At 38.4% G+C, this 25602-nt stretch overlaps 1 protein-coding gene across 4 annotated transcripts in view; it reads left to right on the forward strand.

The window, feature by feature from the left end:
* Positions 1 to 9478: 9478 nt before the first annotated feature.
* The window catches only part of TXNL1 (thioredoxin like 1), a 37236-nt gene continuing 21112 nt past the window's right edge, over positions 9479 to 25602 (forward strand). The window contains exons 1-4 of one of the 4 annotated variants that reach the window (XM_049698646.1): positions 9743 to 9857; positions 19360 to 19573; positions 20109 to 20205; positions 22375 to 22548. In XM_049698646.1, the coding sequence (XP_049554603.1) occupies positions 20149 to 20205; positions 22375 to 22548 (231 nt within the window). In that variant the 5' untranslated portion in view covers positions 9743 to 9857; positions 19360 to 19573; positions 20109 to 20148. Of the gene's footprint in view, positions 9858 to 19359; positions 19574 to 20108; positions 20206 to 22374; positions 22549 to 25602 lie in introns of all 4 variants that reach the window. The other 3 variants (XM_004266123.3, XM_049698644.1, XM_049698645.1) reach the window with 3 other exon arrangements.

A 25602-nucleotide genomic window follows, 5' to 3' on the forward strand; every position in this document is an offset into this window, starting at 1 on the left:
GATTGAACCTGCACCCTCAGCAGTGAAAGCGCAGAGTTCCAACCACTGGACCACCAGGGAATTCCCAGAAAAGACTTTTAAGATTTGCATTCATCCTTGGCAAAACCTTAAGGAGGCTTTGAATTAGATTTTGGGTGAGGGAGCCTTTCCAGCAGTTTGAATTTTATTTTTTAATCTTTTTAATTTTTTTTGGCTGCGTTGGGTCTTCGTTGCTGCGCTCTGGCTTTCTCTAGTTGTGGCAACTCTTTGTTGCGGAGCACGGGCTCTAGGTTGTGCGGGCTTCAGTAGTTGTTCGCAAGCTCTAGAGAGCAGGCTCCGTAGTTGTGGTGCACGGGCTTAGTTGCTCCGCGGCATATGGGATCTTCCAGACCAGGGATTGAACCCATGTCCCCTGCATTGACAGACAGATTCTTAACCACTGTGCCACCAGGGAAGTCCCATCTATCAACTCTTATACCTTTAACCTTAGTCTCTATTAGGACTCCATGACTCCTTGGTCTTACAAGGAGTCCCAGAAATTTTCCTTTTTTAACCCCCAGCCATTTAATCTATTTTTGTATAAAAGGTTTTTGGGGTCCACAGTGAGGGGTCAAGCTAAGGGAACCAGGCTTTTTGTCTATCTTTAACTTGATTAATTGGCTTAACTGTTGCCCCCAAGCAATTTCTGGTTGGTTATCTCAGTGTAATTTTTTTCTGCGGTGTTAGTTGGAGGTTGGCAATCTGTCACCCCTCTTTTTTCTGTTTTCAAAGCTTTGTTCCCTATGTCAGGTTTGGATAAAATTACTATTGAAAGCTGTGTAATGGGTCATTGTGCTGTTTGTGAGCTTAATACCTCTAGGTGTGAACCTAGAATTATTTCAGCTCTTTTACATGTCTTGGTTTCTCCCTCCTGTAGTATAAAACTGCCATGGGTGCTCAGAGCACTGGATGGCCAGACCTATGTGTGCATTCCCAGACAAGCAAGTTTCTTTAAATTAATAAATGGGTTTCACTATGGGACTGCTGCACTATATGAAGACTTGCTTCTACCACTCCCGCAAGTTTCCCAGTTGCCTGAGAAAGATGTAAACTGGCCAGGAGTTCTGTCCCTTATCTTCAGAACTGAAAGCTCTCATATGGTATCTTCACTTTTATTCCAACAAATTCTGTTAAAGTAACCAATTCAAGGAAAAGAACAGACCAGTCTCCTACCTAATCACCCAATCCAAACCTCCCCAGTGTCTTTCAACTGAGCAATCCCCTCAGTGTCTTTCAACTGAGCAAAATCTTCCCAGTGTCTTTCAACTTAGAATTCAAGGTACCTCCTTCCTGAACTACCTTAAGTTCAGGGAAACTCTATTAGCTCATGATGTGGAGTTTATACACCACAGAAGAAGAATCAGCATCATCAACCAAGACAGGAAATCCAAGACCAGGAGAAACTCACCGAATCATGTGGACTCACCTAAGAGGTGAACAGGCACAAGGGGCCCTTGCTGGTAGCAAGGCTTCAGACCCTTGTAGAGTTTAGGCAAAGGAGAGAAGTCAGCTCTAGGACCCTTTGTGGTCACCAAAACTGTCAACTGGAAGAAAAAAGCACAACGTAAAAGTTGTGAGTTAAGTTTTATTCATGGACAGGACTGAGGACTGTAGTCCAGGAAACAACCTCTGTGTAACTCTGAGGGGACTGCTCCAAAGAAGTAGGGAAGAAGTGCATATATGTATGTGTGTGTATATATATATATATGTATGTGTATATATATATGTATATATATACATATCTATATATAAATTTTTTGGCTGGGAATACATGTAGTTAAACATACATCTTGGTAAAAAGATTACTGCTAAACACACACACACAGGCACACACACCCCCGAAAATCTCAAGTTAATGATTTTAGTGCTTTTCTAAGTATGGGAAGATGCAAAAGTCTGGGTGTCAGTGAAATTCTTCCTTAGGTATGCATGTTAACTACCTAGGGGCCCGTATATCCAAAACGGAATACTTTATCCTATTTTTCTCCATTCTGAATTCCCCTCAATGTGCACTGTTTGTGGGCAGCTACAGTGGGTTGCAACTTAACCCTTTGTATAACTGGATGATGAGAGAGACTCTTTGTTCTTTTTGTTTACTGCTACTAATGGCAAACTTCCCCCTCCCCTTGTCCTCATCTTAGGCATCCTCCTTCCAGCAACACATTACAGACCCATCAGTGTCCTAGATGGCATACCTCCCTTTCCTTCACTAGGCCATTTAGCATCCTCTAGGTCTCAGGTGTTGTTTCTTATATGCTGTTGCTGTCAATTTGTAGAGACCAGCTCTGCTGTCACCATAATGAGAAAAACTAAATCATAATATTGACCAAGGGAGTGTTGTCAATGGAACACTTGAAAATCAATAATTCTGAAATTGTCTTATACTGAAAATTGGAATTCTGTGATTTTCTTCTACTTTTGACTAACTGCCTGGCAATCACATCAGGGAAGAGGGAAATGCTGTTAACTAGAAGAAATTAATTCCTCTGCCAGCTGGGTCCAGTATACTTACTCTATCTGTTGTGATGATGAATACATTTAAGCTGTTTAATTCATAATCCCCTTTACACTTTATAAGGACTTTTTGGAAATATAGGAAGCACAGAGTGCTTACCAAAGGATAATCTTAGGCTACATTAAAGCTTGTTTGGTTTATAAAGTAAATCTATCAGTTCTCTTTCCTAGATAAAGTTGACTCTTTTATTCAAAAAATATTAATTGAACACATTATGTTTCAAATACCTTCCTAGGAATACAAAGGTTAATTGGAACATTAATGAGAAGCTTTCAGACTATTAACATTCTGGCCCCTCTCCACCAAGTTTGCAAAATTTATTGCCAAAGTCTATATATGTGTGTATCTCCTAAGCCACAGGACTAAAATAAATTTTCAAATATTAATGAGTTCAGAAAAATTCACACATTTTTATACACACATATATATGTTTTACACATTTACTCTTCCTGTAAATTAAGATTTTTGCCTTCAGCATGCTAATCGTTTCAATATTATACTCTAACCTAACCATAACCCTGGAGGAATTACACAAAATCTTAAAACATTTAAATAATCAAAAATTTTGATTCAACATAATATTTATTGAACCCTAACTGAAAAGCAAGATGAGAAAGCAAGAATTTGGCAGGTTTAATTTCTACAGAGGAAGGCAGGCTCTGCTTCCCATAAAATAGGGAATTCCCTAAACATCAGAAGGTGTTTAGATGCTGGGCAGCTAAAGTGAATGACACATGTCCACCAAGATTTCAATATATGGCTGTAATATAGTGCTGCCAATACACAACATAAGAAGTAGCAGAGAGGGACTTCCCTGGTGGTCCAGTGGTTAAGAATCCACCTTCCAGTGCAGGGGATGCTAGTTCAATCCCTAGTCAGGGAACTAAGATCCCACATGTCACAGGGCAACTAAGCCCACACACCGCAATGAAGAATCCCAAGTGCCACAGCTAAGACCCGATGCAGCCAAAAATAAATAAACTAATTAATTAATTTTTTAAAAAGGGAGACCAGTAGCAAAAGAGTATGTATTTTTTAAAAAATATAATAATAAGAAGAAATAGTGGAGAAAGAGGTAAATTGCTTCTAGGTTGTGGTGAGGAGGGATAATCACATTTGATTTTATGGAAGTCTAGAAAAATGGGTAGGATTTAGAATAGGAAAACTGGGAAAGGAAAACACCTTTGTTGCTAGTATTGAAATGTAAAACATGAGTATATACAATAAAGAGAAAGTTAAATTTAGGGGAAGTACAGAGGACATAAAGTAGATGTACACAACGAGAAAATGTGATATTAGGACTCAGCTATTTCTGCCCCATGAAGGACTCCTTCAACAGGCAGTCTTTGCCCTGGAGCTCTCTCTTAGGTTGATATAGTCTTTATCAGAGTGGGCCTAGACCCAGTAATAAAAAATAACCTGGAAAGAAATAGAATAAGTTCAGATGACAAGAAGCCTTCATTGCCCTTATAAGCTTTCTGGACTTTATTCTAAAGGCAATGAAAAGCCATTGAAAAATTTTGACCAATACATAGAATGGGGCTTTTCCTAAATATATTGTAACCCGTACACTAACACTAACATGTAACCTAACACGTACGCTAACTCTAAACTGTTGTCGTACCCTAACCTGTACCCTAAACCATACCCGTTCCCTAAGCCTAAGCCTAACATTAACCCTAACCCTAACCCTTACCCGAAGATTTACCCTCACCCGTACCCTAATGCTAATCCGTACACTAACACTAACCCGTACCCTAACACATACCCTAACACTAAACCGTTGTCATACTGTAACCTGTACCCTAAACCGTCCCCGTTCCCTAACCCTAACCCTTACCCGAAGCCTTACCCTACCCCGTACCCTAATCCTAACCCGTACACTAACACTAACCCGTACCCTAACACGTATGCTAACCCTAAACCGTTTTCGTACCCTAACCCTAACCCTAAACTGTACCCGTTCCCTAACCCTAACCCTAACACTAACCCTAACCATAACCCTTACCCGAAGCCTTACCCTACCCCGTACCCTAATCCTAACCCGTACACTAACACTAACCCGTACCCTAACACGTACGCTAACCCTAAACCGTTGTCGTACCCTAACCTGTACCCTAAACCATACCCGTTCCCTAACCCTAACCCTAACTCTAACTCTAACCCTAACCCTTACCCGAAGCCTTACCCTAACCCGTACCCTAATCCTAACCCGTACACTAACACTAACCCATACCCTAACACGTATGCTAACCCTAAATCGTTGTCATACTCTAACCTGTACCCTAAACTGTACCCATTCCCTAACCCTAAACTTACCTGAAGCCTTACCCTAACACATATCCTAATCCTAACCCGTACACTAACATTAACCCGTACCCTAACACGTACGCTAACCCTAAACCATTGTCATACCCTAACCTGTACCCTAAACAGTACCCGTTCCCTAAATCTAACCGTAACCCTAACCCTAACGCTAACCCTTACCCTAACCCGTACCCTAATCCTAACCTGTACCCTAACACTAACCCGTATCCTAACACGTTCCCTAACCCTAACCGTGTCGTACCCTAACCTGTACCCTAAACCATACCCGTTCCCTAACCCTGACCCTAACCTTGGTGTATCCAGGCAGTTGGGTCCATAGGCAGCCTCAGCCAAATGTCCTGCTCGCTGAAGTGGTCACATGACGCAGGGAGGGCTCGACCCGCAGAGAGTAAGCAGACAGAGAGAGTGATTTTAGAGAGCTGCACTCCAAAGCCCCACTCCCAACCAAAACCCAGAAATTTGGTACAATTTCTGATGTAGGCAGAGGAGTAGAGAATGTTAAGTTTTTGTTCTAGTTGGATGTGGTGAGAGAGAGGGAATTAAGAGTCAAAATGAAATTGAGTTATACAACACAAAGTAATATTTTTTGTACACCTGATTTTTGTGGACTGAGATTCATACTCATTATGCTTCCTAATCATTCATTCATTTGACCAATACTTATTTTGTATCTACTATGTGCAAAGGACTATGGGAGAGATAAAGCCACGTATGACATATCTTTAACGTATGTATTTGTAAAATCAGTTAAAGTGAACCATGGCAGCTACAAGTCATGACAGAAAGACTTTCTCTACTGAGTGGCAGAACTTGGTAAGAACAAGTGAGTTGGAAGCAAATTATATTATTGATGAGTTAAGAGGAAAGTCAGGAGTCACTTCTGTGAAGTGAAGAAGTTCATGCATTTCCTTCCTGTGTTTTTCTAGGTCTGACTAGTAGAACACCTTCCTTCATAAAGCATTATATACTCATTCCAGCTGAAAATTTTCTCTACTTTTTCGGAACTACTATGATATATTATCTATATTTCTGCTATGGCACTTACTACCTTTTTAGCTTTTGTAGAAATGTCTTGTCTCCCTTGTGATGTCCCTGGAGGAGTGGTGTTTCAAAGCATTCTCACACACCATTGGAAAGCAATTATACTCCAATAAATATGTTTAAAAAAAAAGCATCATCACAGTACCTTGTACATAGTAAGTGAATGGTAAATGTTATATAATAGTAGACAAGTCATCATCGAATAATGTTTCACAAAATATGGACCCCTTGCATCAGCTACCCTGGGTGTTTGTTAAAATTTAGATTCCTGGGCCATGCTCCAGCTCTACTGAATCAGAATCTCTGGCTGTGAAACTGGGAACCCACATGTTAATGAATTCACTGCAGTTTGAGAACTATGAATTTCAGGGTATGACAGTCATAATAAGGAGTGGGATGGCAAACAGATTTTATCTTGAGGGCTGACTCTGGTAATGGGGGCCAAACGCAATTCTGAGGCAGAGACTCTGGGAAACCGTAGCCTCTAATAGTGGTGTATGCCATGGCCAAGTCAGGGAAGGAGTAGGAGGAGTTTATGTGCAGCATATTTGACATTTCTGAATATGTTAATCTCGGGAATGGAGAGATAAGGATAATCACAAGTCACTCTTGCAGAGGTTTTAGGGTTTGTAATTTGGGTTTTTTGGTTTTTTTTTTCATGGTAATTCCAGATTTTCAGGGTGGCATATACAAATTTAGAAGAAAAACAGTAACATCTTTTGGGAAAATTCCATCCACTAAAATCTTCTTTTACTTAATGAAATTAAGCATTAGTTAAATGAAACAGGGAGACCGATTAACTGTGAATATTATTTTTGTTTTAGTTATTACTAATAGGGCAAGGAAGAAACTTGGACCTTTGTAGAATTCTCGTGTAGGATTTTTTTTCTAGATGTGCCCTTTTTCTTTTTTTATTATTACATATACTATTTATAATTAGTGAAGAAATTTAGAAAATATTGATGAGAAAAAAAATCACCCCTAAGAGCATCACCTTGTAATAACATCTGCTAAATGTTTCCATTTACATATATAAAGTCTGTTTCTGTATAATGTTGAGCATAACCTTGACAGGGCTAAGCAGTGCATAATTGTATAATGGAATACTTACATACTTCTTCGAAAGTCAGTCTTGTCATCAGTAGAATAGGGACAACAACTGTCACCTGGCCTGCATCACCGGATTGTGTTAGGATCTCTTACAGCAGTGTGTTTCTCCAAGGACAGCCTCAGTAGGCTAGGAGTTCTACTAACAGGCAGGAGTGATTCTTACTCCCAGCCTTCATATTTGGAGACAAGACCTTTAAGGAGGTAATAAGGTTAAATGAGGTCATGAGGGTGGGCCCCAATCCAATAGACCTGGTGTCCTTATAAGAAGAGGGACATCAGGAGTGTACATGCTTGTGTGTGTGCATGAGGACACAGTGAGAAGGTGGTTATCTACAAGCCAAGAAGAGAGGCCTTAGGAGAAACCAACCCTGCTGACACCTTGATCTTGGATTTCCAGTCTTCAGAGCTTCAAAACAAATTTCTGTTAAAGTCACCCCATCTGTGGCATTTTGTTATGGCAGCCCTAACACACCACTATTTATAAATATCTTTTATTGAGCACCTTATATTCTAGTTCTTTATGTACCTCATCTACTATTACTTTTAACCTTCACAATCCTAGAAAGTAGGTATTATTAATCCAATTCTCATGGACAAGAAAGTGAAGTTCAGAGAGGTTAATGGCTTGTCCATGGCCACAAAATAATAAGTAGCAGAGATTTATTATTGAACATTTTGTCTCTTTGAGTCTAAAGCCATTACACTGTTCTGGTATCACATGAGAAAGGAACAGAGTTACTAAGGCTCTGGCTGTGTTCAGTTAGGAATAATTATGTTTCTGCAGCACACTTAGGCTTCTCTTTTCACATTTCTTGGGCTTCAATTACCACCCAAACTGATGACTCTCAACTCTGCAGCTTTAGCCTACTCCTTTACTTTCAGACTCATCCTTCCTACTACCTAACATACACCTCACCTGGATGTCCTTCTGGCATCTCATATCAGTAAAAAGAGCCAGAAGACTGAAATATTTGCATTATCCTAGACTCCTTCCTTTGTCATCTCACCAAATTGGTCTGACTGCTCACTCAACCCTGTGGTTTTTATCTTCTAATTGTTTCTCAAGTATATCATTTGACTGCAGCTGCTCCTGTAAGTCATTTCCTGGAGTACCACAGTGAACTCCTAAAGTGGAGTTCCACTGCTTTTCGTCCTCACTGCTACCTCCCGCGCTTTTTTTTTTTTTTTTTTCTTTGCGGTACGCGGGCCTCTCACTGTTGTGGCCTCTCCCGTCGCGCAGCACAGGCTCCGGACGCGCAGGCTCAGTAGCCATGGCTCACAGGCCTAGGCGCTCCGCGGCATGTGGGATCTTCCTGGACCGGGGCACAAACCCGTGTCCCCCGCATCGGCAGGCGGACTCTCAACCACTGCGCCACCAGGGAAGCCCTCCCGTGCTTTTTCTAAAGACACTTGTAACCACAAAATTGTCCTGCAGTGACCACTCCATTGTCTTCATGTTAAAATACAAATTCCTTCCTAGTTATTATCTGACCTTCACCTTCCTCTTCAATTTCATCACCCCAGCTAAAAGCAAAGGTAAATTACTTGATTTGTCTCCTAGCCTAATATTTAAATGAACACTATGGTGTTAGACCGCCTTAACTTGAACACCGGCTTGACTTTGCATTAGGTGTGTGAACTTCGGAAAATTAGGGCTGTTGTGAGGATTAAATGAGCTAATACACATAAAGAGCTTGGATGTTGCCTGGCACATAATTTGTTAACTATTATTATTATTATCATCATCATCATCCCCATCCCTCTCAACCCATGCATTGCATTTGCATTGCTGCTTTCTCGGTCTGGAGTACCCTATCATCTCTTACCATCTGGCTATGCCCTTCTTTTTTCCTTATCAAGATTCGATTCAGGGGTCACATCGCCTAGCAAATTTATCCTGCCCCATCCTATCTCATTTGTTTCCACCGTTTCCTTTGCAAACTTCTTTGTTACTGTAACTATTGTTTGCGTCTATCACCAGACTGTGAGTTCCTAAAGGAGAGACGGTGTTTTCATGTTTTTAGGCACAAGTGAAAAGTGAATAACATTAGTATTTGCCGCATGACTATCCAGAGAGCGCCCAAGTGTAATGAGATCCCTAAATAAATGTTCCTAAAGTCTACTTTGTCTAGTGTGGCGACTTGTCCCGAATATGAGACAGGACTACACTCAAAGTATTTCCAGGAGGGAACTTAATACCTTAGGCAACAGCCAAGAACCCCGGAGAAAAAACGATTCTTTTCTCACTTTCCCACAGGGAAACTCCTCGGTGAAACACCCTGGTCTCCGAACCGCGGAGGAATACACGCACTTAAGTGCAATCTGCGCCTGCGCCTGTGCCTGTGACAGCTCCTCTTCTGCGCCTGCGCCGCTCCAGCCAATGAGGAGCTCCTCAGTCGAGGGTGGGGCCACGGGTTGCGCTTTAGGATTGGACAGTGGGAGCAAACGGACGGCGCGGAAATGACGTCAAGGTGCGTAAGCGCCGGCGGCCCTGCTGCGCGGTGGCTGCCGGGTGCCGCACGCCTTCTCTTTCCTCGCGTCTGCCTTTTACCCCCGCTCCCATCCCCGCCCCCACGGCCGCTCCGCTCCCTGGCGTGACTCGGCATTGAGAGCCCCGGGAGAAGACTCCGCGGTCGCTATCTCCTCTGCCCAGGCCTCGGCCTTCCTGAGCCTCCCTCCTTCCTCTCCCGGGTCTTCTTCAGTTTTGAAGCCGGTGGCTTCGCTGCGGCCCTGCCAGACTTCTGAGAATGGTGGGTGTGAAGCCGGTTGGGAGTGACCCGGATTTCCAGCCGGAGCTGAGCGGCGCGGGCTCCAGACTCGCTGTGGTCAAGTTCACCATGCGAGGGTGAGTCCGGGCCCGAGCCCAGTGAGTCCCGGCTGTCTGTGCTTTTCTTTCTCTGTTTCCCGATCCCGCCTGCCTTGTGGTCGTGTTCTGCTGCGGAATGTCCGGCGCTGGCCGCAGCCCAAGGCCGCTGCCCGGTTAGGCCTCAGTTCCTGGGTGTGAACCCCCGTTTGTGCACCGGGGCGTCTCTGGCAGGCTCGGAGGCCTGGCCGACCGCATTCCCCAGCCCGCGAGATCCCCGCCCGTTGTTTCTGAGTCCTCGGAAGGGGTCTGCTCTTGGGGGTGACCCGGCTCTTTCCCTTCTTGTCTGTGGGAGTCTCCCACAGCCGCCCCTGCTTGCGCCTGTCCCCTTCTTTCCCGGGATGCAGCTGTCACTTGCATCTTAGAAATTTGCAAATTTTAATTTACCCAAACGGTTTGATTCTCTTCACCACCTGCATATGTGGAAAACTGTAGGAAGATTCAGCTACCCAACTAATCCGCGGAGTGCTTAGACCTAAAGCTAATGCATTTTAAATTAAGTTAATGTTGGGTCAGGATGCTTTTTAATTTTCTTAACGTTTCTGTTACTTCTTTGATTTGTAAGTTTGTAAGTTAGGCCACTTTGTGTAAGTTGCATCTGATCACGGAAATTATAGTCGGTATATATATACAGTACACGTAGACAGGTGTCCAGATATCTGGCTTTGACCAAGTAGACTCCATTTTTGACTTGATGATTTAAGAGGACAGGGCACTTGAAAGATGTTATCTGGCTTTGGTAAATCTCAACATAATTCATAGGTCGCAGAGCTGGCGGCTCTTCCATGTTGGGTCCCTGTATGAGAGTGACGTGCTGGAAATAGACATTCAGAACCAAGATTTCAGCGAGCTTGTGTATTTGCTTACCTCCCCTTGTGTATGTCAGTGTCCAGTGGGAAGGATTAGAAGTCTCCTCTTGATCTACCTTGACCCCCTGGTGTTATTTACACTTACACTAACTTGGAGAAATCTACTACAAATACCACTGTTTATGCAACACATTTTGTTGTCCAGGTAACTGTATAGACATAAGGCAGTGTTTTGAGTCTTAGAGCAAAAAGTGATTCAAACCTATCGAACGTGATTCTATAAATGTTGAATATACAGATGGTGGCATTAGGATTAGATTAGGTTTAGGGGATGGAGGGATGTAGGTAGAGATGAAAACAAGTTAGGACTTACCTTGGGACCAATCCCTCTCATACAGAATTGGAAAGGGGGGGATACATTAGATTTTAAGGTTCGTCTTCCCAGTTTTGTTGATTTTATCATGACCATTCTTAATATGAGGGAATACCTATATACATTTGTTAAGTCCTAGGTGGAAGTTGGAAAAAGGAAGAGATGATTTTAACAACGAACCTCATTTTTAGTTCACTTTTCTAATTCTAGTTAGGGGGAGTGTTTATACTTTTATGCCTCAATGATATACTCTCTTTTCCCCTTAACCATAGCAGGGGGAGAGATGAAGAGTAATACATGATTTATATGAAGTGAGAAAAGTTACTGTCATCCCACTTCAGGCCAAGAACATAGTTTTCTCAACCACCTGTTTTTCCATTTCCTTTCTATCCCTACTTGAAGCCTTATTCCTTATTCTCACCTGCCGTGCTTTGTCCATCCTATTATTTTTACTAAAACACTATACAGATTGTCATTCTTCTGTTTAAGAATCTTCAGTGGCTCTCCAGTATTTCGGTTGTTTTTTTAATTGTAGTGAAATACATGTAACATAAATTTGCCATTTTAAAATATACAGTTCAGTGACATTAAGTACAATCACTACACACACACACACACACACACACATTTTTTAATCTTTTTGGCCGCGCTGAGTGGCATGTGGGATCTTAGTTCCCCAACCAGGGATCGAACCCGCGCCCCCTTGTATTGGAAGCGTGGAGTCGTAACCGCTGGACCGCCGGGGAAGTTCTAGTACATTCACAATGTTGTACTGTCATTACCCCATCCATATCCTAGAATCTTTTCATTATCTCAAACAGAAACTGTGCACGCATTAAACAGTAATTCCCATACCTTCTCTCCACTGCCCCCAGCCCCTGGTAACCTCTCTTCTAGTTTCTGTCTCCATGAATTTGCCTATTCTTGATAACTCATTTAAGTGGAATTATATAATATTTGTCCTTTTGTTTATGGCTTATTTTAGCATAATGTTTTTAAGATTCATCCATGTTCTAGCATGTGTCAGATTTTCCTTCCTTTTTAAAGCTGAGTAATATCCTGTTGTATATGTATATGTACATATATATATGTATATGTATATACACATACAACATTCTGTTGTATGTATATACCGCATATTTTTGATGGACATTTGGGTTGTTTCCATCTTTTGACTATTGTAAATAATACTGCTCTGAACATTGGTGTGCAAGGATCTCTGTGAGTCCCTGCTTTCAGTTCTTTTGGGTATATGTCTGTGAGTGGAATTGCTATATTATATGGTAATTCTGTATATAACTTTTTGAGAAACCAGCAAACTATTTGCCCACAGTGGCTGCACAAGTTTGCCTTTCCACCAGCAATGCAGGAGAGTTCCCATTTCTCTACTTACCAACTTCTTTTATATTTTAGTGGCCATCCTAGATGAGTGTGAAGTGGTATCTGGTGGTTTTGATTTGCATTTCCTTGATGACTGGTAATTTTGAGCATTTTTTCTCATGCTCGTTGGTTATTTGCCTTTGGAGAAATGTCTTTTCAAGTCCTTTGCCCATTTTGAATTGGATTGTTTGTTTTTTTGTTGTGGAGTTGTAGGAGTTCTTTATATATTTTGGGTCTTAATCCTTTTTCTGATATATCATTTGCAAATATTTTCTCCCATTGGTTGCCTTTTCAGTTTCTTGATGATGTCCTTTGATGCACAAAAGTTTAAAAATTTTGCTGAAGTCCAATTTATCTATGGTTTTTTCTTTTGTTGTTTCTTGTGCTTTTGGTCTCATATTCCAGAAATCATTGACAAATCCAGTGTCATGGAGATTCCTCCCTATGTTTTCATCAAATAATTTTATAGTTTTTACTCTTAAGTTAGGTCTTCGATCTATTTTGAGTTAATTTTTATATATGGTGTTAAGTAAAGGTCCAACTTCATTTTTTTGCATGTGGATATCCAGTTTTCCTAGCACCATTTGTTGAAAAAACTGTCTTTCACCCATTGAATGGCACCCTTCTCCAGTATTTTTTTAAGCAATTAAAATAGTTGTCACATCAAATTTGGTCTGTGTAAGGGACTTATTGGAGCACTTATTGACTTCTGCAGTCCTCAAAATAATGTTTAAAATTATCTCCATTTTACAAATGAGGAAGTTGAGTCAGAAGGAGATTAAATGACTTGTTTAAGGTCCCAGTGTTGAATGTACTCTTTGGGTTGTGAAGTGCTGTCCTGTTCTTCCCAGCCTAAGCAGAAGGGACATGCAAGTTCACCTCTGTATTGCATGGAGCCTGACATTTTTCAGTAAATGTTGCCTTGAATAAGCTTTGCCTGCAAAATCCTTTGATGGAAGTCAGTTCAGTTCACACGCTGATATTCATTTCCCTACCTGTAAAGTGGGAATAATAACATGTAGACTAACCATATCGTTTAGAGAATGAAATTATATATGTGCATTATATACTGTGGTAACATATTTTTGTAACTGGTATCTCCAAACTATTACTTCTTAAATATACCCGGATACACTTAAGTGGTCATAAACAGTGCTAGTTTTGTTATCACTGATGGGTAAATGCCAAATTTAAAAGGATATGCATTTTCTTTCCTGTGAAACTCAGCAATGAGTGATTTTTATCTTGAATTCATGAGTGTACCACTTTTGTAGATATGTTTACCATATATTCAGTTTTGGGTTTCTTAAAATTTTTATTGGAGTATAGCTGCTTTACAATGTTGCGTTAGTTTCTACTGTACAGCAAAGTGAATCAGCTATAGGTATACATATATCCCCTCTTTTTTTGCATTTCCTTCCCATTTAGGTCACCACAGAGCATTGAGTAGAGTTCCTTGTGCTATACAGTAGGTTCTCTCAGTTTTCTTAAAGCAGGTCTTACTTTGTAGTTGGTTAGGTGTTATTGTTACCATCCAGTTAGAATGTCAGTGTACGTTAGGATGGTGAAATCTAACGATTATGATAGTTTGTCCCAATAATACATTGTATAATAGTATTAATTATAATTGTAAAATTGTTGTGGACTGAAGGTACTTTACCATAATACAGAGTTAGGAGGCCCAACAGTTCATAAGGACTGGGCAGATAATATTAGGGAGTGAGGTGGGTGGCTGTAAGATAACTAGCGAATGGTGAGGCCCTAGAGAACATGTAGAGAATTTTAAAAAATATTTTTATTTAAAAAAGTATAGCAGGCACGCAAAAATGTATACAAATCATTTAAGTGTAGAGTCTGATAAATTTTCGCGGTGATCACACCTGTTTAACCAATACACGGGTCAGGAATAGCAGCGTAGCACAGTCACATCCCCACCCCCGGCAACCTCCTGCAGGCTCCTTCTCATCACTCTCGAACTTTAACACTGTAGACTAATTTTGTCTGTATTTGAACTTTATAACAATGGTATCATATAGTATGTAATCTGTCTGGATTCCTTTCAAGAGCATATAAATAGTCTTAATCTTGGCAGTTAATTTAGAAATAACAACCAAAAAAAAAAAAAAAGCACAATGTAGGCCACTCTTTTGGGGGTTTTGAAATAGCAGTTAAGAGTTGGGTTTTGTGATCAAATTTCAGCACTGTACTTCATTGTTCTTGTCTTTGAAATGAGGAATGGTAAAGCTTAAATGAATTTAAACGTTTTATAAGTTACCTAACATATAATAAATGCTTAATGAACGTTAGCTATTTTGTGTTAGTAATAGGACCAGTTATGGTTATGCCTGTCCATTAGTAAATATAAGACATCTAGAAATTACCTGTTTTAAAGTTATGCCCCGCAGAAAAATAAACTTAAAATATGTCTTCAGAAAGCACATACATTTTCCACACCCACACCAGCTGAATGTGTTTACACATATTACTGCTCAAGGTGGAGCACTGACTACTTTAGCAAATAGGAAAGAATGGCAAGTTCTTGAAATAAAATCTATTTATATTATGACAGTAAACACACATTTTTTTGTTTTAATTTATTTTATTGAAGTATAGTTGATTTACAGTGTTGTGTTAATTTCCACTCTACAGCAAAGTGATTCAGTTATACATAAATATACATTCTTTTTCATATTCTTTTCCATTATGGTTTATCACAGGGTATTGAATGTGGTTCCCTGTGCTGTACAGTAGGACCTTGTTGTTTATCCTGCAGAGTTTTTCTTAAAAGTAATTTTTACAGAATATTTTCATGGTAGCTGTGTGGTACCAGGTGCTTGTATCAGAAGACAGGAATGAAGAATTTTCATAGTGACTTTTCTATAACTTAAAAAGTTAAAAATAGATTTCATAACCGAAAATGACATGCCTATTAACAATTTCCTTCCATTTTCTCTGTCCCAGCTAGGTTTTTTAACATCTTTAGTTTGATATAAAGCCTTTATGTATTTAGGTTTTATCAATAAATAATACCTAATTCAGCAGACTATGAAAAACTGTAAACACAGATCTTACTAAGAACCTAACGTGGTGCTTTCAAAGAAAGCTGATCTTGGATTGGCTTTAGGACTTGACTGTTCTAGTTGTGGTCCTGCCATTAACTGGAATGTCTGACCTTGATCAAGTCGTTCAACTTTTCTGGTCTTCACTTCTCATTTATTGAATAATGGTGTTAGGTTAGGTCAGTTTTAAAGTTTCAGTTTTGTGGGTTTGGTTCTTTACGTTTTGCAGAAAGCTAGAGGGTTGTCTGCTGAGGTTTTTCTCAAAAAGCATAAGTCAGAATCTTTCTTACATATTGGACCTAACAGATCAGCTTTCCATCAAAAAGAAGTTCAGAGGTGGAAGAAGAACTTTTTTTTTTCTTTCTTTCTTTCTTATTTAAGCCTCTGGACTAGATGGTCTGGTCTCTTTTACAACAAGTTCAAAGGTCCTGAGGTTATGTACTGTCTAAAGAGTGCAAATCAAGGGCTGTGCAAGAGAAAAAAGTACAATCCTGAAATTTAGGCATACTTGGAGAAAAATATTTTAGAGATAGGAAAGGTCCTTAAAGAATCTAGTCCCTTCTCATTTTATACAGAGAAATCAAATAATTTGTTCATGATCTCAGCTAAAAATGGAACTTTAAGTTTACTTTTAAATGCTAGGGGTAAGCTAGGAAAACATCTTACTTAAAATAACAAATCAGTTCATTTGAGTGATTATAATGTGAAAGTATGCTGCTGTATATATCTATGCTTCTGTGTTCTATGATTTATTTTGATTTTTGACTAAAGTTCCAACCTATGATGGCTAACTAAAATTAAACAAAGGATCTAGATAAGGTTAAATTTTGAAAGGGAACACTTATTTTCAAGGTAGCCATTATTTTAGTACAGTCTCTTTAGCTTCAAGAAGAGTTTCTTTAACTCCAGGTAGCTCATACTTGATTGATGAGTAGAGTGATTATGTCAGTACAGTGTGGAGGTGAGGTTGGTTCATATTCTATTTTTCTTAGGTAATGAAGAGCAGGAATAGAAATAGAACCTTTAGCAGGAAGGAGAAAAGCCCTCAGCCACAGAGGCAGGCTCCCTTTCAGGTTCCTTTTAAGAAAGTCAAAATTAATAAAATTACATCTGAGCTCCTGCAGCCAGCTCCTGGTCCCCAGCGGGAGTCATTCACATGTTGTGCTTGCTTCTTCCTGTCCCTGCCTGGATGGCAGCCCCGTGGACTCAGAGCTCCCCTTCCATCTGGATACTCACAGCACCTGTAAGCGGACACTTCCACTCGTTTGTTTTTGTACATTTTAAATATCCTCTGAGGTGTAGCCTCTAGGTCTGAGCCACCTGTCTGTCTGTCCAGGTATTTCCTGAATACTAGTTACTATTTTTCTTAGGAATGTTTTTACAAAGTTGCATGGGTTTAAATTTTTATTTTTAAATTTTTATTTTTTCCATAAGCCTTCTTATTTTCGAAGGCACGCTTTTGCAGAAAGAAGGTTTTTCGGGAATGAGAAAACCTGATACTGTGTGTATACCAGGTATATTTTGTGGTACAGCATGATACCTGTGCTTCATCCATGACTACTGTTTAAATGCAGTTAACATTCAATTCTCTATTTGCAATTTAATATTTTATGAAAATACCTGTTTATCATATAAAAGCAAAGGATACAGAAGTGTAAGTAGTTTTAAAAATCTCCCCTAAACTCCCTTCCTTTTCTAGTCCCACTTTACAGAAGTAATTGTTTATTGTGTGACCCACCTAACTTTTCAATATATATTTATGTACATATATAACATATAAATACATATATAAATACATATTTTTAACGTGGTCATAGAAAATATTTTATCGTGAGACTTAGTTTTCTTTTAAACTGTATAAATTATCCTTATCCTTTGGTGTGAATGTGTCATAATTTTTTTTAATTGAAGTATAGTTGATGTACAGTATTATGTAAGTTACAAGTGTACAGTATAGTGATACACAGTTTTTAAAGGTTACACTTCATTTATAGTTATTATAAAATATTGGCTATATTCCCCGTATTGTACAATATATCCTTGTAACTTATTTTATATGTTATAACTTTAAAAAATAGTTTTCTATTGATTGCCATTTAGATTATTATTATTATTTTTACTATTTCAAACATTGCATTGAACTTCCTTATACATATTATTGTGAAATTGAGTAAGTGTTAAGATAAGATAGACTTTTAGAAGTGAGATTGTTGATTCTTGGGTTGTGTTCATTTAAAATTGGTAGATAATGACCAAATGGCCCTTCAAAAAGGCTCTACCAATTTGTACTCCCATCCATAGTGTTTAAGACTTATTAATAACCAGAAGTATTTTGCTAAACTAAACATAGGTTTTGTCGACTGTAAATGTTCCTTTAAAATTTAGTCTCAGGCCCTATTTCAGCATTGTTAGATCCAAAAATTTACTTTCAGAAGGATCAAGTTTAATATTTAAGAAATTAAGAGTTACTTTCTTAACTTTTTGGTATGAATCTTAAGGATGGCAAAAGGTGAAAATGCTGATTAAAATGTTAAGAATGGAGAGAGAATCATAGCTTGAATTTGAAAATCTTGTATTTTAGAGTTTGCTTTTCCTTGTGTTCCTATCTGCTAAAGCCAAGGTTTTTCTCATTTTTTGGAACTTTTATTGAGATATACACAGTATACAATTATAAATGTATAGTTTAGAGAGTTTACACAAACTGAATATACGTGCACGTTTAATCAGCTTCTGGACAATTAGAACATTTCTAGCCTCTTGAAATCTCTCTCATGCCCTTATCCTGTCACTAACTCTCACAAAAGTAACCATTGTCCTGATTTATAATACCATTGATTTGTTTTGCCTGTATTTGAACTGTACATAAATGGAATCATATAGTGTACTTCTCTTCTCAGTGTTATTTGTGAGATTCATCCATATTTTGGCATGAGGTTTTACATCAGTCATTTTCATTGTTGTATAGTGTTCCAGTATGTGAGTAACTACAGTTAGTTTACTTATTCTGTTGTTGAAAGGAACTTAGGTGGTATCCAGTTTTTGGCCATTAGAAATATTGCTACTACCAATATTTTTTCAAAAACCCTAAGGCAAACATATACAGACATTTCTGTTTTATATACCCTAGAAATGGTCATAAGTAGGCATAAATCTTGCATTAGCAGATACTGTCAGTTTCTTTTCTTACCCCCTGAAGTGGTTATACCAGTTTGCACTGTCACTAACAGGTCAGTTGCTCCAAGTTCTTGACAGTACTTCCTTCTCTATTGTTTTAGCTGTTTTGGTGGGAGTAGTTTTATTTTTTTTTAATTAAAAAAATTTTTTTAACATCTTTATTGGAGTATCATTGCTTTACAATGGTGTGTTAGTTTCTGCTTTATAACAAAGTGAATCTGTTATACATATACATATATCCCCATATCTCCTCCCTCTTGTGTCTCCAAATTTGCATTTCCCTGGTTTCCATAGTGACCGAGGAAGTCTTTTTCTCTTTATGGACTGTTTGGATAACCTCATTTGTCCAGTTTGAGAGTACCCTTTTTTCTTTTGTATGTCAGTCTTCTTATTGATTTGTAGGGGCTTTTTTACATATTAGAGGTATAAGTCCTACGTTTGATATGTTTTACAGATATTTTTTACTAGTCTGTGGTTTGTCTTTTCACCCTCTAAGTGGTATCTTGATGAACAAAAGGTCTTAACCTTAATATTTTCCAGCTTATCAAGTATATCCCAACATATCAATTCTTCCCTTTTTTCTTTAGTGCTTTTTGTGTTTTAAGAAATAAATCTTTGCTTACTCCAAGGTTTTGAAAGTATCCTCTGTATTTTTTTCCTAAAACTGTTGTTTTACCTTTCCCATTTAGATCTATAATCCATCTGGAATTGGTTTTTGTGTACAGTGTGAGTTAGGGGTAAAGATTTATTATTTTTCCCCCCCATGTGGATATCCATATTGACTCAGCACTGTTTATTGAAAAGACCATCCTTTCCCCACTGTACTGCTGTGTCAACTTTTTCAGAAGTTCGGTTACTGTGTATGGGATGGGTCTGTTTTTGGACCCTTTTCTTTTAAAATTGGTGAGTTTGTTTATCCTTTATACTCTTAATTTTATAAAGCTTTTTGGTAGTTATTAATATCTAGTAATGTACTTTCTTCAGCTTTGAACCCCAAAATGCTTGGGCTATCCTTGATATTTATTTCCCTATTAATTTTAGAATTTAAATTTGTTAATTTTTCCAAGCAAACGTTGGAATTTTACATTGACTTTAAAGATCAAATTGAGGAGACTTGACATCTTGACGGTGTTGAGTTTTCCAGTTCATAGGTATAGTATATTCCTCCATTTATTTAGATCTTTAATTTCGTTCAGTGAGAAGAAAGCTGGAAGACAACACTGTTAGACTTAAAGACTTAATATAAATCTGTAGTCATTAAGACAGTGTGGTACTGATGCAAGTGTATCTAAATAGTACAGTGGAAAAGACAAGAAAGTCTAAAGATAGGTTCATCAGAATGTTTTTAATTCTGCGTTTTAATTGACAAGATCTTTAGAGTATAAATTAGTACAATCTTGGGTGTTATTTTACCAAGCATCTCTTACTTTTCTCACAGGTGTGGACCGTGTTTAAGGATTGCCCCAGCATTCAGTTCTATGAGTAATAAGTATCCACAAGCAGTATTCTTGGAAGTAGATGTACATCAGTGTCAGGTAAGGCAAAGAGTCCTTAAAAAAATGTCTTTTTATTTATAAATTGATTTGAAATTCAGCATTAATTTCATCCTTTATCTCTTTATGCACTAAGTACTTATTTTTTTGAAGGTAGGATAATATTATGTTAATGTAATTATTACAAATGTTGTTATGGCTGCATTAGTTAAGAAGGGTAGTCCAGTATTAATTGCTTCTGGGTTTGCTAATAATATTTTTCTGGTACAAAACTAATATTATGTTGTTAAACTTAATAGGTCACCTGGCAGTTCTGTGTTTTACATTTCTTTGTTTATTTTTTTGTAAATCTAAAATTATCTCTTGTACTACAGACACACTGGTTGATTAGAAAGCCATGGCAGAGAATTCTTGGATATAGTTTGTTTTGAATTGATCAGTTATAACCCTAGCTCCAAAGCTGCTTACTCAGCAGAAAGTTTAAAATGTTGGTTACTATTGATTGAGCCACAGTGTTGTAGGTAGATTGCCCTGGTTACTTAGTCAGCATGGCTGTGTGACAGTTCTGCATTTGCATATCTAGATGTATGGAGGAATTGTTAGAGAAAAAAATTTTTTGAAGGCTTCTTCCAACACTAAAAATGTAGTCTTTTGACATACATAAATAACAGCTCTGTAACTTTTTTTTTTTTTCCAGTGAAGCTTTTGTCTTTGATACATTTCTGGGTTGGAAAAAAATCTTAGAATGTTACATAGCTTGCAGATAAGTATTTTGGGGATTTGGTGCAAACTCTATGTTACACGTTTATTGTTTAGTACTTATATCGCATACTTCTGGACAGCAGCCCTGGCCTTATTTTGCCTTATTTTAAGTATTCACTGTCTCTGATCTGGAAGTGCTGTCTTCTGGAGCTGTGTGGTCCTGTACAGTAACCACATGTGGTTGGGTACTGAGTACTTGAAGTGTGGCAAGTCCAAATTGAGATGTGCTGTAAAATACACATAGGATTTTGAAGGCTTAGTATGAAATAAAATACGTAAAGTATGTCATTAACTTTTTACATTGACTGTATGTTGAATTGCATATTTGGATTTGCTAAAATAAATTATTAAAATGGATTTCAGTTGTTTCTCTTCACTTTTTTCTTGTGGATACTAGAATATTTAAAATTACATGTGTAGCTCACATTTGTATCTTGTATTATATTTCTTTTGGACAGCACTGTTCTAAAAGGTCATTTTTTTAAATGAGGCCTAGAGAAGACATCTCTGTAAACTTTATGCTTTTTTTAAAAAAACAATATAGTGGTACCTCTTCCTAGTGTTTGAATATGCAAGGTGACATACTTATTTTACTATTTTCTTTACACTGCTCATGAAGAGTTTAATGAGTTTAATGAATCAGTGACTGATTAATTTTCATTCGGTAGCTAGTCTTATGATCTCGTGGAGTTGGAGCAGAATTTAAAAAGATACCCATTGTGGTGTTTTTGATGGAAGACCAGAAGTCATTTCTTTAAGAGTAGAACTAGGGCTTCCCTGGTGGCGCAGTGGTTGAGAGTCTGCCTGCCAATGCAGGGGACACGGGTTCGTGCCCCGGTCCGGGAAGATCCCACATGCTGCCGAGTGGCTAGGCCTGTGAGCCATGGCCGCTGAGCCTGCGCATCTGGAGCCTGTGCTCCGCAACGGGAGAGGCCACAACAGTGAGAGGCCCGCATACCGCAAAAAAAAAAAAAAAAAAGAGTGGAACTAGATGAGGATTGCAGTGCAAAGGATGTTACCTCCTTTTCACGGACAGATGGGCTACTGTTTTTTCAGATGTGTACTTTTTCCTAGTAGCAGTGGTTTGTGTTGACATATCTCAATACCCTTCTGGGGTTCTCCATTTGAGAAACAGTCTGTACTTATGAGAGAACTGTCTGGTGTTGTAAAGTGCAATTTCTGTGTTAGAAGCCGATTGTTCTATTGGATGAAGCACTTAACACCAAAACAAAAATGCAGGGCTATTCTTTGTTGCGGACATAAGGGTAATATAGTTGTGCCCCTTAAGAATAGGCCTGTTTTTTCTTAAGTAACAATTAGGAGTAAGTTATTTTACATGTTTTTAGTTCATGCTTGTGGTATTTAACTTCCATAGAGATGTAGAGTGAATATTCAGAGTGGTTTAAGATTAGTTTTGATTCATAATGCTATCTAACTTGACAATTCTAGGGAACAGCTGCCACCAACAATATATCAGCAACACCTACATTTCTATTTTTTCGAAACAAAGTGAGAATTGATCAATATCAAGGAGCAGACGCTGTGGGACTAGAGGAAAAGATCAAGCAGCACTTGGAAAACGACCCTGGAAGCAACGAGGACACAGATATTCCAAAAGGCTATGTATGTAGAATTAAAAGTGAAATCATGATGTGTCTTGCATTTGTCATTATTTGGTTGAAGTGAAGTTCACTGTTTTCATGTTTTGTCTTTTGCTAGTTAAGAATACTTTCAGTTAAGAACTTCAAAAGTAAATGTAATAGCTGACTATTTGATTTTGTCTGTGTTGTGTGTATTATAACCTTAAGCCCCCATCATAAACTATTTTTTATTTTTATTTATTTATTTATTTTTTTGTGGTACGCAGGCCTCTCACCGTTGTGGCCTCTCCCGCTGCGGAGCACAGGCTCCGGACGCGCAGGCCCAGTGGCGGTGGCTCACGGGCCCAGCCGCTCCGCGGCATGTGGGATCCTCCCGGACCGGGGCAGAAACCCGTGTCCCCTGCATCTGCAGGCGGACTCTCAACCACTGTGCCACCAGGGAAGCCCTGCCACTTGTTTTTTAATCTGCTTTCTGAACTATTTTAATAGCCATTTAAAAAAAATTATTTATTTATTTTTGTTTTATTTTATTTTTGGCTGCGTTGGGTCTTTGTTGCTGCGCGCGGGCTTTCTCTAGTTGCGGTGAATGGGGGGCTCCTCTTCGTTGCGGTGCACGGGCTTCTTATTGCAGTAGCTTCTCTTGTTGCGGAGCAGGGACTCTAGGTGCACGGGCTTCAGTAGTTGTGGCATGTGGGCTCAGTAGTTGTCGCTCACAGGCTCTAGAGCGCAGGCTCAGGAGTTGTGGCGCACAGGCTTAGTTGCTCCACAGCATGTGGGATCTTCCCGGACCAGGGCTCGAACCTGTGTCCCCTGCATTGGCAGGCAGATTCTTAACCACTGTGCCACCAGGGAAGTCCCAAAAGCCATTTTTATACGTTTGTTTTTTACTTTTTTTCCCTCCCAAAGTGAAAAACTTTTCATTGGAAAAATTTTTCACTTTTTGACAATTGTGTAAAATGGCATGTAAATTTTAGTGTATGACCATTACATACTGAACTCCCTTTTCTGCTGGTTTCTAAAGTTTTCTCCCTCTTTTTAAATGTATCTATTTAAAAACCCTAGTTATTGATTTTGTTTTAAAACCAAATGTGACTTTAGTACTGGATATGTTTTTCAAACTTTTAAGAGTTATTATTCTAAATAATAACTTGAAGACTTAAGAATGTCAAAGTTTTTGAAAACTATATAATATGAATAGTCATAATTTGTGTCTATCATATGAGAGCTATTCAGGAAGGAAGTAAAATTCAGAAGTACCACTTCATGGTAGCTGACTTGTTTATGCAAATTGGTAAAATTGCCTACCAAAATAATATTTGTATATATATTTTTTAATTTTGCTTGTTATAAAGTTATTGTGTTGGCAGATTAAAAATGATTTTTTTTTAAAGTGTTACCTCAAGTTAAAGCTAGTATATGAAAGCATGTGTAACAAGTACATTTAAAAATTTTTTAATTTATTTATTTATTTGGCTGAGTCAGGTCTTAGTTGTGGCATGCGGAATCTTTCGTCGCAGTACACGGCCTCTTCGTTGTGGTGTCAGGGCTTCTCTCTAGTTGTGGCGCGTGGGCTCTAGAACGTGTGGGCTCAGAAGTTACAGCATGTGGGCTGTAGCTGTGGTGTGCAGGCTCCAGAGTGTGCAGGCTCAGTAGTTGCAGCACATGAATTCTCTAGTTGTGGTGCACGGGCTCTAGAGCTTGCGGGCTCAGTAGTTGTGGTGCGCGGGCTTAGTTGCCCCACGGCATGTGGGATCTTAGTTCCCTGACCAGGGATCAAACTTGTGTCACCTGCATTGGAAGGAGGATTCTTAACTATTGGACCACCAGGGAAGTCCACCAAGTACATTAAAACAGGCCTGCCATGGAGCTACCAGTCATTATGTAAGGCCCTTAAATTCATGTTGAATAAGGAGAACCTGTAGTCAGGTATATATGAGAGATTCTTTTTGTGTTTATGGGTGGAGGGGGAGTTGTGTCTTCAGAAAGTGTCTTTAACATGTGGTAGTGGCATTAATTACTTTAAGTTAAGGACTTAATAATTAATATTTATTTAAAATAGAACTGTTATATGATAATTTGAAATGGTAATATTCAGTTAAAAAGTGTGAACATGTGTAAGTCAGGGTTATGACGCCTTTTGGAAAATTTTGGAAATCATTTGACTTGTAAACAGTTGTGTTTACTTCTTTGTATTTTTTCCTTTATTAGTAAGGGTTTTTGCATGAAAAAGTCTTATGGGCACAACAGTCTTGGCTGCTTAGCTGCAGCGATACTTCTTTACATCAGCTAAGTGTGATATCAGGGTTTTGGCTTTGGGTAGGAAATAAGCAGGGAAAAATGACGTTTTAGGAAATAAGACATTTAATTTCATCCAGATGTTATGAATACAAAGTAAAAAGCTGTTAAAAACATTTTCATTTTTTTCCATCAGGTGTCAATGAAGACTTTAAAAGTTTTGAACTATAGGTCTTATAGGGTCATTAAGTATTTAAAACTGGTAATGTGTTCCCAAGAACGGCATTGTTTTCACAACACAAATGGAAACTGAATGAAAACCTGTATCTTAAAGTAGATTTAAATATAAGTATTACAAAAATGTATTGACAATTTTAAAATAAAATTTTAGGTTTCTTAGAATAAAGACTTTCTCTCATTACGTTTAAATGCTAAAAGGCTATATAATTATTGATTTCACACATCCTATAGTTTTGAAACTCCTGATTTGACTGGAGCCAGAGTGAAAGAAAGAAATATCTCTCTTCGAGGGGTTTGAGATATTACAAAAGATGTAGGGTATGATACTCAAAAGGTTAAGAATCAAAAATCGGAAGTAATACAGTGTTTTTGTAAACATCATGACTTTGAGTTTTTAATATGTTTATTGAAGTTCGAAAAAATTTTGTTTTTCCAATTCTGTTGTCTTTTATTTATTTCTCTTATCTTACTATAGTGACTTATTCCACAGTAGTATTGAAAGCAGACATCCTTGACTCGTTCCTCATCTTAGGGGGAAAGCATGCAGTCTTTCACTATTAAGTATGATGTTAGCTGGAAGTTTCTCATATATGCCTTTTAT

This window comes from Orcinus orca, chromosome 15, assembly GCF_937001465.1.
Source record: "Orcinus orca chromosome 15, mOrcOrc1.1, whole genome shotgun sequence".
In the NCBI taxonomy this organism is placed as follows: Eukaryota; Metazoa; Chordata; class Mammalia; order Artiodactyla; family Delphinidae; genus Orcinus; species Orcinus orca.